Here is a 13,182-nt window from a genome sequence, read left to right on the forward strand (position 1 = left end):
CTCTATGAATCTTTGTGAACTTACTAGTCCCTCCTCGTGTAGAATTCTCACTTTGTGTCATAACCTGAAGGTTGGATTAATTATTGTCGGTTTTCACACGGTTGATGTGATCGATCACAAGATCGTCTTTGATCAACCCCTGATGACACACGTATATGAAACGATGACAAAGATAATTTTCTTCCCAATAGTAAACATTAGAAAACCAGTATTAATAACAAAACCAACTGGTTGTGTCAACCAACAGTGTCTAATCACACAATCACGATTTTATTCTTAGTTCGTTATTATAGGATGCTTTATAAACTCGTGGTTGATATTTTGCTCCATTTATATAATAATATCATTTGTTTAAAACATAATTTGCCTGAAAACTTAGATAATCCTCCCCGGATTTTATAGCGTTGTTACTGTTATCATTTTTTATCATAGTATCTTTTAAGCTCGCGATATTTTTTCCACAACAATTTGCACATAATTGTTTATTTTCTCGGACTCCACCACCAAATCGTAGACACGGTATTTATCCTAAGCTTCCACTACGAACGCAAGTGTTGGTTGTCCGCAGATTTCCATTTTACAGGATTTATTAGAAGGAGTCAATGAACCCACCATGAGCCATTTGCATCGAGACATTGTATACATAATATTTTAATTTAAATATTTGTTTGAAATATAATATGAACGAATGCTATAGATTATCCCGAATCAAGCCTTGGAAAGCAGATACATTTAATCTCGACAGAATATCTCCTGACCTACCGATGCGAGATCTGGTTGATCCGAAAAATAAAAGTTTGATTAATAAAATGGAGAAATGGTTAAAGATAGCGGGGCGTCTATCAGGGATGTCGCCGAGTTAGGAAAAAAAATTAAATTCCCAATAATCGTAGCGACGATAACAGTAGAGATTTTTTATGAATCAAAATATAAATCAAAAGGAGCTTAGATTGAAATTATTGAACATAACGCGCACGCGTGGACTAGTGCAGTAACAATATTTTAACGAAATCGAACTGTTAAATTTTACCGCGGAGACTTGTTTGATTTTATTAACGAAATAAGTAAAAACGATCCTGTGTCAGTATGTTTCTTTCAGAGTTCTGAAAACGACGAATGAGATATGGAAGAAAAAGTAAATTTGATCAGTTTGTAAGACCCAATGGTGTTATTTATCGAACAGATATCGTACAAGATTGATCATGGACGATGCTGAGTTAGATTTTATAATCGCTGAACGGATAGAAACACGTTTATAAATCGAGAAATAGCTTTCTTACCAAATGGAACTAAATTAGGTACAATTGTGAGCTATATGGACGGTGAGTCACCTCAATATACTCATTTAAGATCATCAATGTTAGTGTACGTGTCGATAAATCTATTATCGATGATAAATAAAATTTCTGAGTTTGCTGTCAGAGTTGCCACGGATTCGTTTTATATCAAGAAAATATATTCAGGACTGTTGGAAAAATTAAATATCGATGCATATGCATCGTGGGGTTCGTAGAGAATAAAAAAAGAATTTTTTTTTAATTATTCCGAATCAGCTGATGTTGCGGTTAAAGATATTTATTGTAAAAAATATCAAACATTAAAGCTATCGTCTGCACCATCGGTATACGATCCAATAATTAGACACAAGACAGTTTATATTAACGGACCTGGATGTTCTGGTAAAATCACTCGAGCGATCGAACTATTTCAGAACTCAGATATGATCGTGCTAACACCTACACACAGTGATGTGTGATGTGACTTTGATTTTTAACGTAGCTTTAACAATTTTTCAGTCATATCGCTACGATGTCTGCAGTGTGGCAGTTTATAGTGATGTCTAGCACTGGGGCATCATGCCGCAGACACGCAGCATGATGTCCCACCCAGTCACATTATCCTGACACCGGGCCGACCAATCCTAACACTAACCTCTTAATGCTGAACGCCAAGCGAGGCAGTTGTTAGTACCATTTTTGTAAGTCTGACTCGGCCGGGGATCGAACCCACGACCTCCCGCATGCGAGGCGGATGTTCTAACCACTAGGCCACCGGAGCGGTCTCCTACACACAAACTCGCGCGAGAGATGAAACAACAAGGAGTACAATCATGTACTTATCACAACTTTTTTAGGTACAAAGGTGATGCATGGACTCCTGATCGAATGGGAGAAAAATATATTCCGAGGACTATCGTTTGGGATGAAATATGTACAGTATCATCAGAAACATTAAAAACATTTCCTGATTGGTTATTAACAAGAAATACTGCTGTGATAATGTGCTGCGATCACGGTCAACCACCACCTATAGATGGACCATCTCTGAAAAATATCGTTGATTACTATGAAGAAATAAATGATGATCATAGAGCACTTGATGCAGAATTAAAGGAATTATAAAAATTAATCAGACTACTACCGAATAAAATTCAATGTGAAGTTATGCGTAAAATTATTTCAGAAACTTCAATGAACGACTTTCTGCAAACGTGAGACCAAACGATTTGATAGTGGCAAGTAGAAAGATAGTTCGTGATACATTTCAACGGGAGTTGTTTCAGTTACAACGAGAAAAATTTCCAACGTTGCCAGTTCCGTTATGTTATCGACCAGCAGATACGGGACGGCAAAACATTGACGTTGATATACCAGGGCAGGGGAAACAGAATCTTGTGTTGAATGATATTGTCACAGTTGATTTCAATGTTGTTGAAGATGCTTTACGTGCTGATAAATCTCCGTGGACGCTTGGATACGCGATGGCGATTTATTTATCTCAGGGATTAACTATTACTGATACAGTTGTTTGGATCGTTGATGATCGTATCGAATGGTCGAACTTAGTTTATCTTGCAGTGTCTCGAGTTAGAAAAACATCTCAATTGCGGAGAATCGTCATGGACTCGTCAGTGATCAATGATGACCTCGATAAATATCGAGGCGATATAATAAGAAAAAATTGCCTGGTTATAAACATAGTGACAAAAATAATCGGGAATTTGATCTTGACGTTGAATTTATTAATGCGCTGAAACAACAGCAGAATAATCATTATGCTAGTTGTAATTGTATTATGTTATGGCGGCATCTGAAAAATGATCCAAGACAATTTACCGTAGACAGAAAAAATAATCATATAGGTCATACACGAGAAAATACTATGTTGAACTGTCTTGAGTGTAATCGACGTAGAGGTGCTAGTTAAGTGATTTGGGTGGTAATTGAGTGTCCTCGGGAACTATTTGTAATTGTTCACGTACAAATCCATGTTGAGGAGCAGTTGAATCCAGTCTGTAGATTGTGGGTCTACCAATGGATCTTGTGACGCTAGATATCTTGTGCGTCGTAATACTCCAAATAGGAACAGTCGCTCTTTTTTTTTACCACCTTCAAGTTCACCGGGCTCATAGTAATATCTTACAGTGGTATTAGCTAATACTGGCTAAGTTGAAAAATCTTGTCGTTGTGTAGGTAATTGCATGAATGGGTTTCATGTTGGTTGTTCGAGTTACTTCATTATTTAATGCGTCTATCACACTTGGTAATCTTGCAACCCATTCACGAATTCTCGTATCCTGAATAAATTCCTTCGAGTATTGATATCAAAATAACCGCTCAGCAAGTTTTCGATTAAATCGTTCAACAATTGCCTGATGACGATGAATTGCAGTATGTCCTCGTCGTATTTTGACATTATGTCGCTTTATCAACGATGATACTGGACCAATAAATTCCTTGTCAGGATCAACTTGTAATAGTTGTGGCCATCGTAGACCACCTCGTTGATAAATTCGTTCAAACGCATCGGCTACTTCAGTTGCTGTTTTAGTTGATAGCAGTTCTGCATCTTTACATCTACTTGCAACATCAACTACATTTAGCGCGTACTTATGTTATTTGACGTCGACCAATTTTAACGGTATCATGTGGTAGAAATAATATATCAGCTTGATGAACTTCATTAGGAACACTAACATCAAAATGTGCAAAGTGAATTTGTTTCGGTGGACGTAGATAAATTTGCCATTTTGCCTGTTTGGATAAGCACGCTTTAGCAGTAGAATGCTTGACTTTTGCTGCATCAGCGAGTTTACTAATTGCTGCATTACCCCTCCAGTATCCTCTTGGAGAATAATAAATCGATTCCATTTATACATTACCAGCCCTTAGCGCTAATTTACCTTTCATTGCGGATCTTACTAAACAATTAGCTAATGATTCTCTGATATTTTTATTTTTTTTATAGAATTTAATGAATGAATCAATTTCACATCTGCAATATGTCTGTCTTGTAGGTTTTCGCTTTTATAAGCTGCATCATGAACATGACATGCTTTATCAATAGCTTTTATTGGTTCTTCGCCTGGTTTTGGTTGATCCTGATTATCCAGCCTGATATCAAGTCGAGTACCAGGACCACAATAATTATATCCTGGTAGATCTTTTTCTCCAGAGTACTTAGCCCAGGGAGTGCCTGGGAACTTTGACATTAATTTAGCAATATCACCACCATCTTTTCTAGGTAGAAAAGAAAACTTTTTTCTGTTACATACTGGACATTTTCCACCATATGCTATTTTCGCATTTTTTGTTGTAACCGTGGATAGATCATTAGTTGTGGCTTTAGTTCTAAACAATATAGATTCATGTGTTCACATAATATGGATATAATTGATTTCTCAGCGACTCAAAAAAGAGAACCTGTCAAACACCATCCTGCGTCACCGAACTCGATTAGGATGATACTACTAGGACCATCTGGTAGTGGAAAGACACAGTTGCTACTTAATCTTATAATGAGATGGCTGAAATGGGATAAGGTGTATTTGTTAGCTCCGTCTGAAGATGATCAACGATGTTATGATGTACTTAAAGAGTTTAATGAAAAAGCAAGATTATTGGACAAAGATAAAAATGTTATCGAGTTTATAACCGATATTGATGAAGCACTGTCCGTAGATTCTATTGAAGGATTTATTAATAATTTGGTCGTATACGATGATGTGATGCTAGACAAACAATCAAATCCAGCCAGGATTTTTTCTCGAGGTAGACATAAAAACACTGATGTGATTTATGTTACTCAGCTATACACACAAATGCCAAAAGTGATCAGGGATAATTGTAATATTTTAGTTGTGTTTAATGGAGTTGATACACATACGTTGCGAAATATTCATCAAACTTAGTGTAGTGGTGACATGGATATAAATAAACTCAGAAACTTTTTTTCACGAGCGCAAGCTACTCCGCATGGATTTATAACAATAAATTTACATGATCCTCGAACACGATATCGTGTAGGTCTCGATAAGATATTTGGATAAATTAATAGCAGCAGGGAAGGCGCGACCTCATATATGTAAACAAAGTAATACGAAGAGTAACCCATAAGATGTTTGTGACTTTATTTTTTTTTCGTATGATGTTTTGTTTTGATCAAATTATATTTCAACCAAGTGGTATATTCGTCTTCGCTTCTGTTTTTAAAGAAAGTAGACACTGATATGTCTCTGTCAGTAACATACACATTCCAACGACTACTTAAACATGAAGAAGAAAATAATACGAAGTCCACAGTCAGAAAATGTAACACTTCTCACATTTTCACAGGAAACAAAACTATTTTACAGTTCCCAAAAGATTTCTTTACAAAAGATGTTATCCTTCATTGTAGAAGACCGGTCTTAACTCTGTAGTGGTGGCCTTGACCTTCGTACCAGACCATAATGAAAAGAATATATTTTCGAAAAGAGTGATATTACTTCACGGTTTAAGTCATCAAAATCCTGGATTTTGTTACGATCAACGCAATATCATTTACAGTTAGTTAGCCCCACCCACCCCACCACAAGAAAAGAAGAAAAACAACAAGCTATCAAACAGACAACTAAAAGGCAAAGAAGAATTGTTGCAGATTAATTTAATGGACCGCGGATAAATGAATTTCATTTTGTTTTATTTGCTTAAAAACTGATCTCATGCAAAATCGTTATGAGGACTAGTACAACATATTGAAGTATTAATGGTTAAAGATTGTAAATGAAATCAACCGGTCATTTAGACAAGATCAAATTGCAATTGAATGCAAATTCCGATTTATTTTCACTTGGTCGTAGTTATTTACAGTCTAATGATCAACATGGATTCAATATGAAAACTTCCCAGGAATCCCATTTAAATTCCTAAGGTCAGTTAGTTTATGCTACATATTGGTTAAGGTTACAAATTATATAAATTTTATGCTAAGTATGCAGTAGATAAAGTTATTATCGAAAGTGAACCCAACGATAGCGTTAATTGGGTTACATTCCTAAAATCTCCAAGATGCATTTACTTTTCCATCAGATTCGAATAATAACTTAGAAAATTCTGATAAACTCCCTTCATATAAACATATGGAAACTGACCTCCGCCTGAAAGATTATTTTAAAGTCTCTGTAAACATATATATAAAAATATTTTGACAAAATCTGAGAATCAAAAATTGCATTTATGGAAACAATCTAAATGATAGTGTATAATATGTGACAGCAACGATATTAAGGATTATTATATGCTGATATTTTTCTCTATTAACTTTATTTATTTGATCAGAATCGTTCAGTATTATACGACATTGCACTCGCTCGCAACTTCATATTAAACTCACGTGTGCTCAATAGTGTATTGGGAACTACTATGTAAACAAATCATTTACACTCTCGTAGTAGACAGACGCTTTACGTTTTGGTTGATTAAATTTGTTTCTGAATGAACTAAACGAGATGTTTCGTGGACTGCCACATACCAGCTGTTTTGACACATTCGACGTTAATATTTTTTTATACAATGTTTTGGATCTAGGTTACCTATAGACGCCAGACAGGTCCTTACAAATAACATGCAAGTGACAAGGCATAAACTGTCTTCTTTAGTTGATAATAAGAATGCCAAAAAATATACTTACAGTTTTACATCCTGAATTTTCTCAAAATGTACTTTCTTAGTTCTGCAAACCCAAATTACATGAACCATGCCATGGGTTGTCACATTTGATTACACATTTCGAAATAGTACTGTAATTTCGACTATATTCCAAGTGCAATTACATCCTCCTTACTGCACTAAAAATGAAATAAACATCAAATTCTAAAACGACTTTTTGATTATTGCAATAGAAAGAATTCATATTTTCCCCACATTATGATTTCAAACATTCAATGACAGAACAGAAACACACTTGGAGATGTAAACACGCTTCTCCATAGCTGCTACAGTCCAATGTATTTCATTTAGAATCGGCACAGATAAATCCAGTCCATAATCACGAAATTTCGTAGAGTCGACAATAATACCAAAATATTCTCACTCCAGATCAAATGGAAAAATTGTTGGAATGCACATTCATTCAGAATAGGAGTCCAAATGTCAATTTTAAGTAGACCAAAATGCCATTTTCTGTTGAAAATGATGTCTAGCGCGCGAATAAGTTCAAATTTATCTGGGCGGAGTTATGTGCAGAATAATGTTGTTGTTGTGTAATAATGAATCTGTGTTTGTGTATATAATATGGAACACGGCATGCATTCAGTTACTTTGTGTCTTGTAGAGCATTTTTTATACAATTAAGCCTAAGGTAGAATATGAAAATGAGCATATAATAAAAAAGTTACTGCATTTATATGGGAAAATATGAACTTGTTTTTTTGATGAATATACTAAGCTCCGACGGTCGTGCAGTATTTCCATCCGAAAAACTCGTACACATTTTTCCATACAAATGCAGTAAACTATAATTATCCTTTTATTTTATTGTGTCTAGTGTATACTAACTTAGCAGTAAACTTAATTAAAAATACTTCTGGAACAAACCATCCATGAATATTCAGCTTCACACTACTAGTTATAAGAAAATACTACGTTCAATAGATTCAGTTTTGTGTTTAAAAACGGAGAGATTGTTTTATTCAGTCATTTATTATAAGTTTATTTAAATTTGTCCATTGTTTCCATTCCAGCTTTTCTTCATTACCAAATCTGAGTTTCTAGCTAAAATTATACGTACATTATTTGATAACCACTCAATACTTTGATTATGTACTCTATGCGGACGTGCATGCTGGTGAGAATAACCAATTAAATTGTATTATAATATATTAATGAGGGCGAAGGAGTTCTATTTCATGCACATTAAATTGCACGTGATGTATTTTATCTTATTTCAGGTCCACTCTAACGCTCTCCTCAGTACGCTGTGGTTCCTTCCATTGGTCCAAGTTTGCATCCAATATTGGCACTTGAGTGACGGAAGTTTACTCACGTTTCTCGCCATTTTACCGGCTTCCTGAGTCTCAGCTCGGCGTTTTTTGCGCCTTATGAAATCTGGAAGTCTGCCCGAAATGTTGCTCTCCGTGCAAGATCTGCCAAAGACGAACATGACAATGCACTTGGGCGCATCATGTCCCGAAACGAGGCACCAGTCTAGTGTACCGACCTACGTGGTATACAGCTGCCTCCAGTCACTTATAATCAACCAGTGTCAACTGAGTGACAACGGTAGCGTTTCAATGGCCAGAGACCACGTCTATATGATACAGGTCTTAATTCATTAAAATGATTTAATTGTACATTTCAGATTGCTTCAATATATGATCCACTTGTATTTAGCTTTTATCTGTTTCTTAAGTTAGATGGAATAAAAATTAACTGAGACATTACAAGATCCCAGGACAAGTAGTTGAGACATTTCAAGGTGTTCTAAAGAAGGAAAATGTTAATCAAGCATTAAATTTATTATTTTACAGGCTTAATCATGTAATGAAAAATATAAATAGATCACACACTGCGTTAATGGCCGTAGTGAAGAGGAGGTTGTTGATGCATAATATGTAACAAACCTTCAAATTTCATGACTTCGTGTATCCTGTAATTTTTTTTTTGTTTAGCGGGGGACACCAGATTCATGCTCCCCTTGCCGAAATTTAATTTTTTGTGTTTGTGTACCCCCTAAGGTCTGTAGTTTTGTGGTTTGCATTAAACAGAATTTTGAAAAAAAAAATTAAAAGTATTTTTCAAGCGGGGTATTTCCTAGCGTTGAGGAACTCAGGCTGGTTCCTCTAAGGTTTTTTTTTTGTCCAAGGCGAATTCCCTTCCCCTGTTGTTTGTTTTTGTTGCTATGTTTCCCAAAGATCTCCTACGTCCTCTGTTTGCTATATGTGCATTTGCTATATTGTTTGTGCGCTACAAATATTCCGAGAAAAACAACAAAAAAAAAACCAAACAAAAAAACAAACAAACAACAAACACGACAATTCCATTTTGTAAATTTAGAAGTTAGTTTAATGAGTGAGAGATTTTGGTATATTCTGTTTGATTTTAACTTGCAACTAGTGTCAAAGCACACTAGATGGACGCATGAATACATACGCTGTTCTTCTATAGTAATATGAGCGAAAAACGCTTAGTATCCGGAGTCACATGATTCGATTTTATCCAATCTAAATTCTTTTCACAAAAGATTGATTAAACATTGCAATTATTAAGACGTATGCATGTTTTGACTTTCAAAGTTTAACAGCAAATTTACAATTTATCTAAGCAAAGTAACGTTAACAAACGGCTAGCATCAGTAACAGAATCTCACAGTCTTTAACAGTTTGAAAAACATCAAGTACTGATTTTAATTTTCTCAAAATGTATGGACGAAACACTTATATTTCGATATAGCAAAGAGTCCCAATAAGGTCAACCAGGAAACTAATTCCACAAGGCAGCATATCACCTCCCAAATATGTCAGGATTCTTATAGAAAATATCTGAAAATTTCGTATGGGACGAAGGAGTGGACAAAACATATTAACAATGATAGTTTGCTTTTGTTGCATATTAAACTAACAGAGAGAATATATTTTCATGGTAACATAGTTCAGAAGCACCTCAGAGTCAGATGAAACATTAAGTACGGTTATGTTTGATTTGTTTCAAAACGATAAACAGGCATACTGAATTAAATGTAATGCATACTTTGTTGATTATTTGTCATTGCAGTCTTTAATATAACATCTTTCGACTAACTTTACAGCGTATACGGAGACCTATAACAACTGGAAAATATCAACCCTTGTTGTTCAGTTTTATAAACTCGATACCAAATGTCATATAATGTTTTCTGGGAAATATGCATATGGATTGGAATAAAAATTTCGATCTTTTTTCTATCAACCTATCCCCAGCGTTATAAAAGTAATGATGATTAAGGTTATGGCCACAAACCATCGCTATTCATAAGGAATTCAGTGACGATACTCGCATGCAAATTAATTTGTTGCACGATGGAAAAATATTTGCATTGAATGTGCTGTGTATGTTTTCTTTAAATGTAGAATTCCTGTGTACAAATTTGGAATTCAGTTTTGTTCCACCAATGAGTGAACGTTACGAGCAAAGACGTGTGTTAAACAAGCAGGCTAAAATGCAAAATGTTAGTGACTTTTTCTTTTCATTTTTTAAAAGAGAAAGTGTTACTGGTGATGAAAACATTGTATCCAGTTTTTTTGCACTGAAATAATACACCCTAGCCACATTGAATTCCCCAGTGAACATTTCGCGAACTGGTTTTTTTTTTATATTTAGAGAGTTTTGTCACTACATATTTGGGATAAGTTGTATATCCTGAACTGTTCTTATCCTACTAGTTAATTAGAACAAAATATACAAAGCTGTGAAGAATTTTACGTATTTTTATCTGCTATGGCTGCAAAAGAACTTCAACGTTAGAATTTATATAATTCAAAATCCATTTGTAACTATAGACATATTGGATAAGGACGGTTGCCGACAAAGATACATAAATTGTACGGTAAACCCTATCTTTGTCTTAAGCACTAATGTTGAAAAATACAGCTGTGTCCATTTATTTAATCTTTAGGTAGTTTTGTTTTAAGACAAAGACTATATCAGATAATTTTGAATCGTTATGAAGGCAATAATCTTAGAACATAATTTAGGAATACTGTAAACACCTACATCTTTGAGCTGGAACATTATATTCTTATTAATATTACTGTACTACCTATTCACAGGTGTTGTTGTTTATGTTATTCTGGTTTTGTGCATTCACTTGTATATTTTCCTACTCATGAATTGTAATGATCTAATGTTCTCTTCATATGGAACCAAGTCTGTTTGCAGAGATGATGAACTTTAAAATATCTCACAACACCACAGAGAATGTGCTGTAATCTCCATTCAGAAATGTCTGTAATAGCTCATTACACCGCAAGGAGGGAGCTGTAATCTGCATTTAGGAATGCCTGTAGGTGAAATGTAATTTCATGCAACGTTTATTCAGATTTACATCTGAAGCTAACTTAGTATCAAGTTATTATTCAAGGTTACTTCTTTTATTGTATGACTAATATCGAAACTTCTACAAAGAGAGCAACTGTATTCAGATAGTTGTTTCATCCCCACCCATCCCCAAGCAACGAATATAAAATCGAAAACTTTCCATTTCCGCAGCCTTATGATGCTTTCATTGAAAACCGTCCGAAAATGTCAACTTAAGCATAGGACTTTTAAAAAAGAAAGAAAAAATAAGATACCTTACAAATTAAATGAGAAATGCATTTGAAAAGCAGGTCACACGACGTTACGCGACGCTAAGATGCCTTCTGATGGAACTCCTCGTTTGATAAAAGGATTTTGAGTTTTGCCTCTTTAACACTAGATATAAAGCAGCTAGAAATGAAACCCCAACAAATGATGTTTCGTTTTGTTTGATGTACAACATTCTGAACATAGTGCTAGGTGTTAATACTTATGGATAATAATAATAATAATAATAATAATAAAATGAATCATTAAGAGACACTATATGAGAACAAACTAAGTTCTTTATTTGAGATGCAAGGCAAGAGATGCTGGCATTAATTGGTACATAGAATTCGCCCTGACAGAAATACCGCAAATCCTCAACATTTACTTACTGTTGCTAATTGATACAAATCTACTTTCTAATTAATACGTATGTAATGTCTAATTAGTACACATCCACTTTCTATTTAATACACATGTACTTTCTAATTAATACGCATCTATTGTATAATTGATGCACATCTACTTTCTATTTAATACACATATACTTTCTATTTAATACACATGTACTTTCTAATTAATGCGCATCTAATGTATAATTAATACACATTTACTTTCTATTTAATACACATCTACTTTCTATTTAATACACATCTACTTTCTATTTAATACACATATACTTTCTATTTAATACACATCTAATACATAATTAATACACATTTACTTTCTATTTAATACACATCTACTTTCTATTTAATACACATCTACTTTCTTAAAAGGATTATATTTGTACACTGATTTATTTGCTTTACATGCAAGATTCTTTTTGCACTCATATTTCTATGTTGATATATTTGCTTTAAATGAATCTTTTTGCTCTTATTCTCACCCATATATCCAATATAAGTAGACAATACCCTTGTAATTCTTTTAGTGATTGAGACTGATTTATGTTTACTTTCTGTCTGTTTCCTAAATAAGGGATAATTTTGTCCCAGTCTGCTTCTGACGGGAAATATGTATGTATGTATGTATGTATGTATGTATGTATGTATGTATGTATGTATCAATGAATGCATGTACGAAAGTAGAAAGGTATGTACGTACGTACATACTTAAGTATAAATGTATGTATGTATGCATGTTCGTATGTATATATGTATGTATGAATGCATGTAAGTAGGTAGGTATGTATATATGTATTTATCAATGTATGCATGTATGAATGTAGTTAGCTAGGTAGGTATGTATGTACGTACGTATATACTTATGTATGAATGTATGTATGCATATACGTATGTATGTTGTTGTTGTTGTTGTATTGCTTAACGCCATTTTCAGCATACGACAGGCTATACATGAAGGCTAGTATTAATGGTGAGGAAAGAACCCGGGAAAATTCCGGAAAGAACCACCGATCCACGAGAAGCTCCTGGCAAGCTTTCTCGCATACCCACATTGGCTAAATCCGAGACTCGAACCCACGCAGACAGAGATGAGATGACAGTGATCCGTAACGGAGAGCGCTTTAGACCACTCGGCCACTCGGGGCCCCACGTATGTATGTATATATGTATGAATGCATGTATGCATGTATGTATGT

General features: G+C 34.5%; 1 protein-coding gene across 1 annotated transcript in view; it reads left to right on the top strand.

Annotated features, from left to right (window-relative positions):
• LOC149799069 (uncharacterized) overlaps nucleotides 1–8,785 on the top strand; it is a 33,869-nt gene extending 25,084 nt beyond the window's left edge. Inside the window, exon 4 of the mRNA XM_089957023.1 lies at nucleotides 8,210–8,785. Coding sequence (XP_089813149.1) covers nucleotides 8,210–8,332 — 123 coding nt within the window. The 3' untranslated portion in view covers nucleotides 8,333–8,785. The remainder of the gene's footprint in view (nucleotides 1–8,209) is intronic.
• The last annotated feature ends 4,397 nt before the right edge of the window (nucleotides 8,786–13,182 follow it).

This window comes from Sinohyriopsis cumingii, chromosome 5, assembly GCF_028554795.1.
Source record: "Sinohyriopsis cumingii isolate HCF-2022 chromosome 5, ASM2855479v2, whole genome shotgun sequence".
Taxonomy (NCBI): Eukaryota; Metazoa; Mollusca; class Bivalvia; order Unionida; family Unionidae; genus Sinohyriopsis; species Sinohyriopsis cumingii.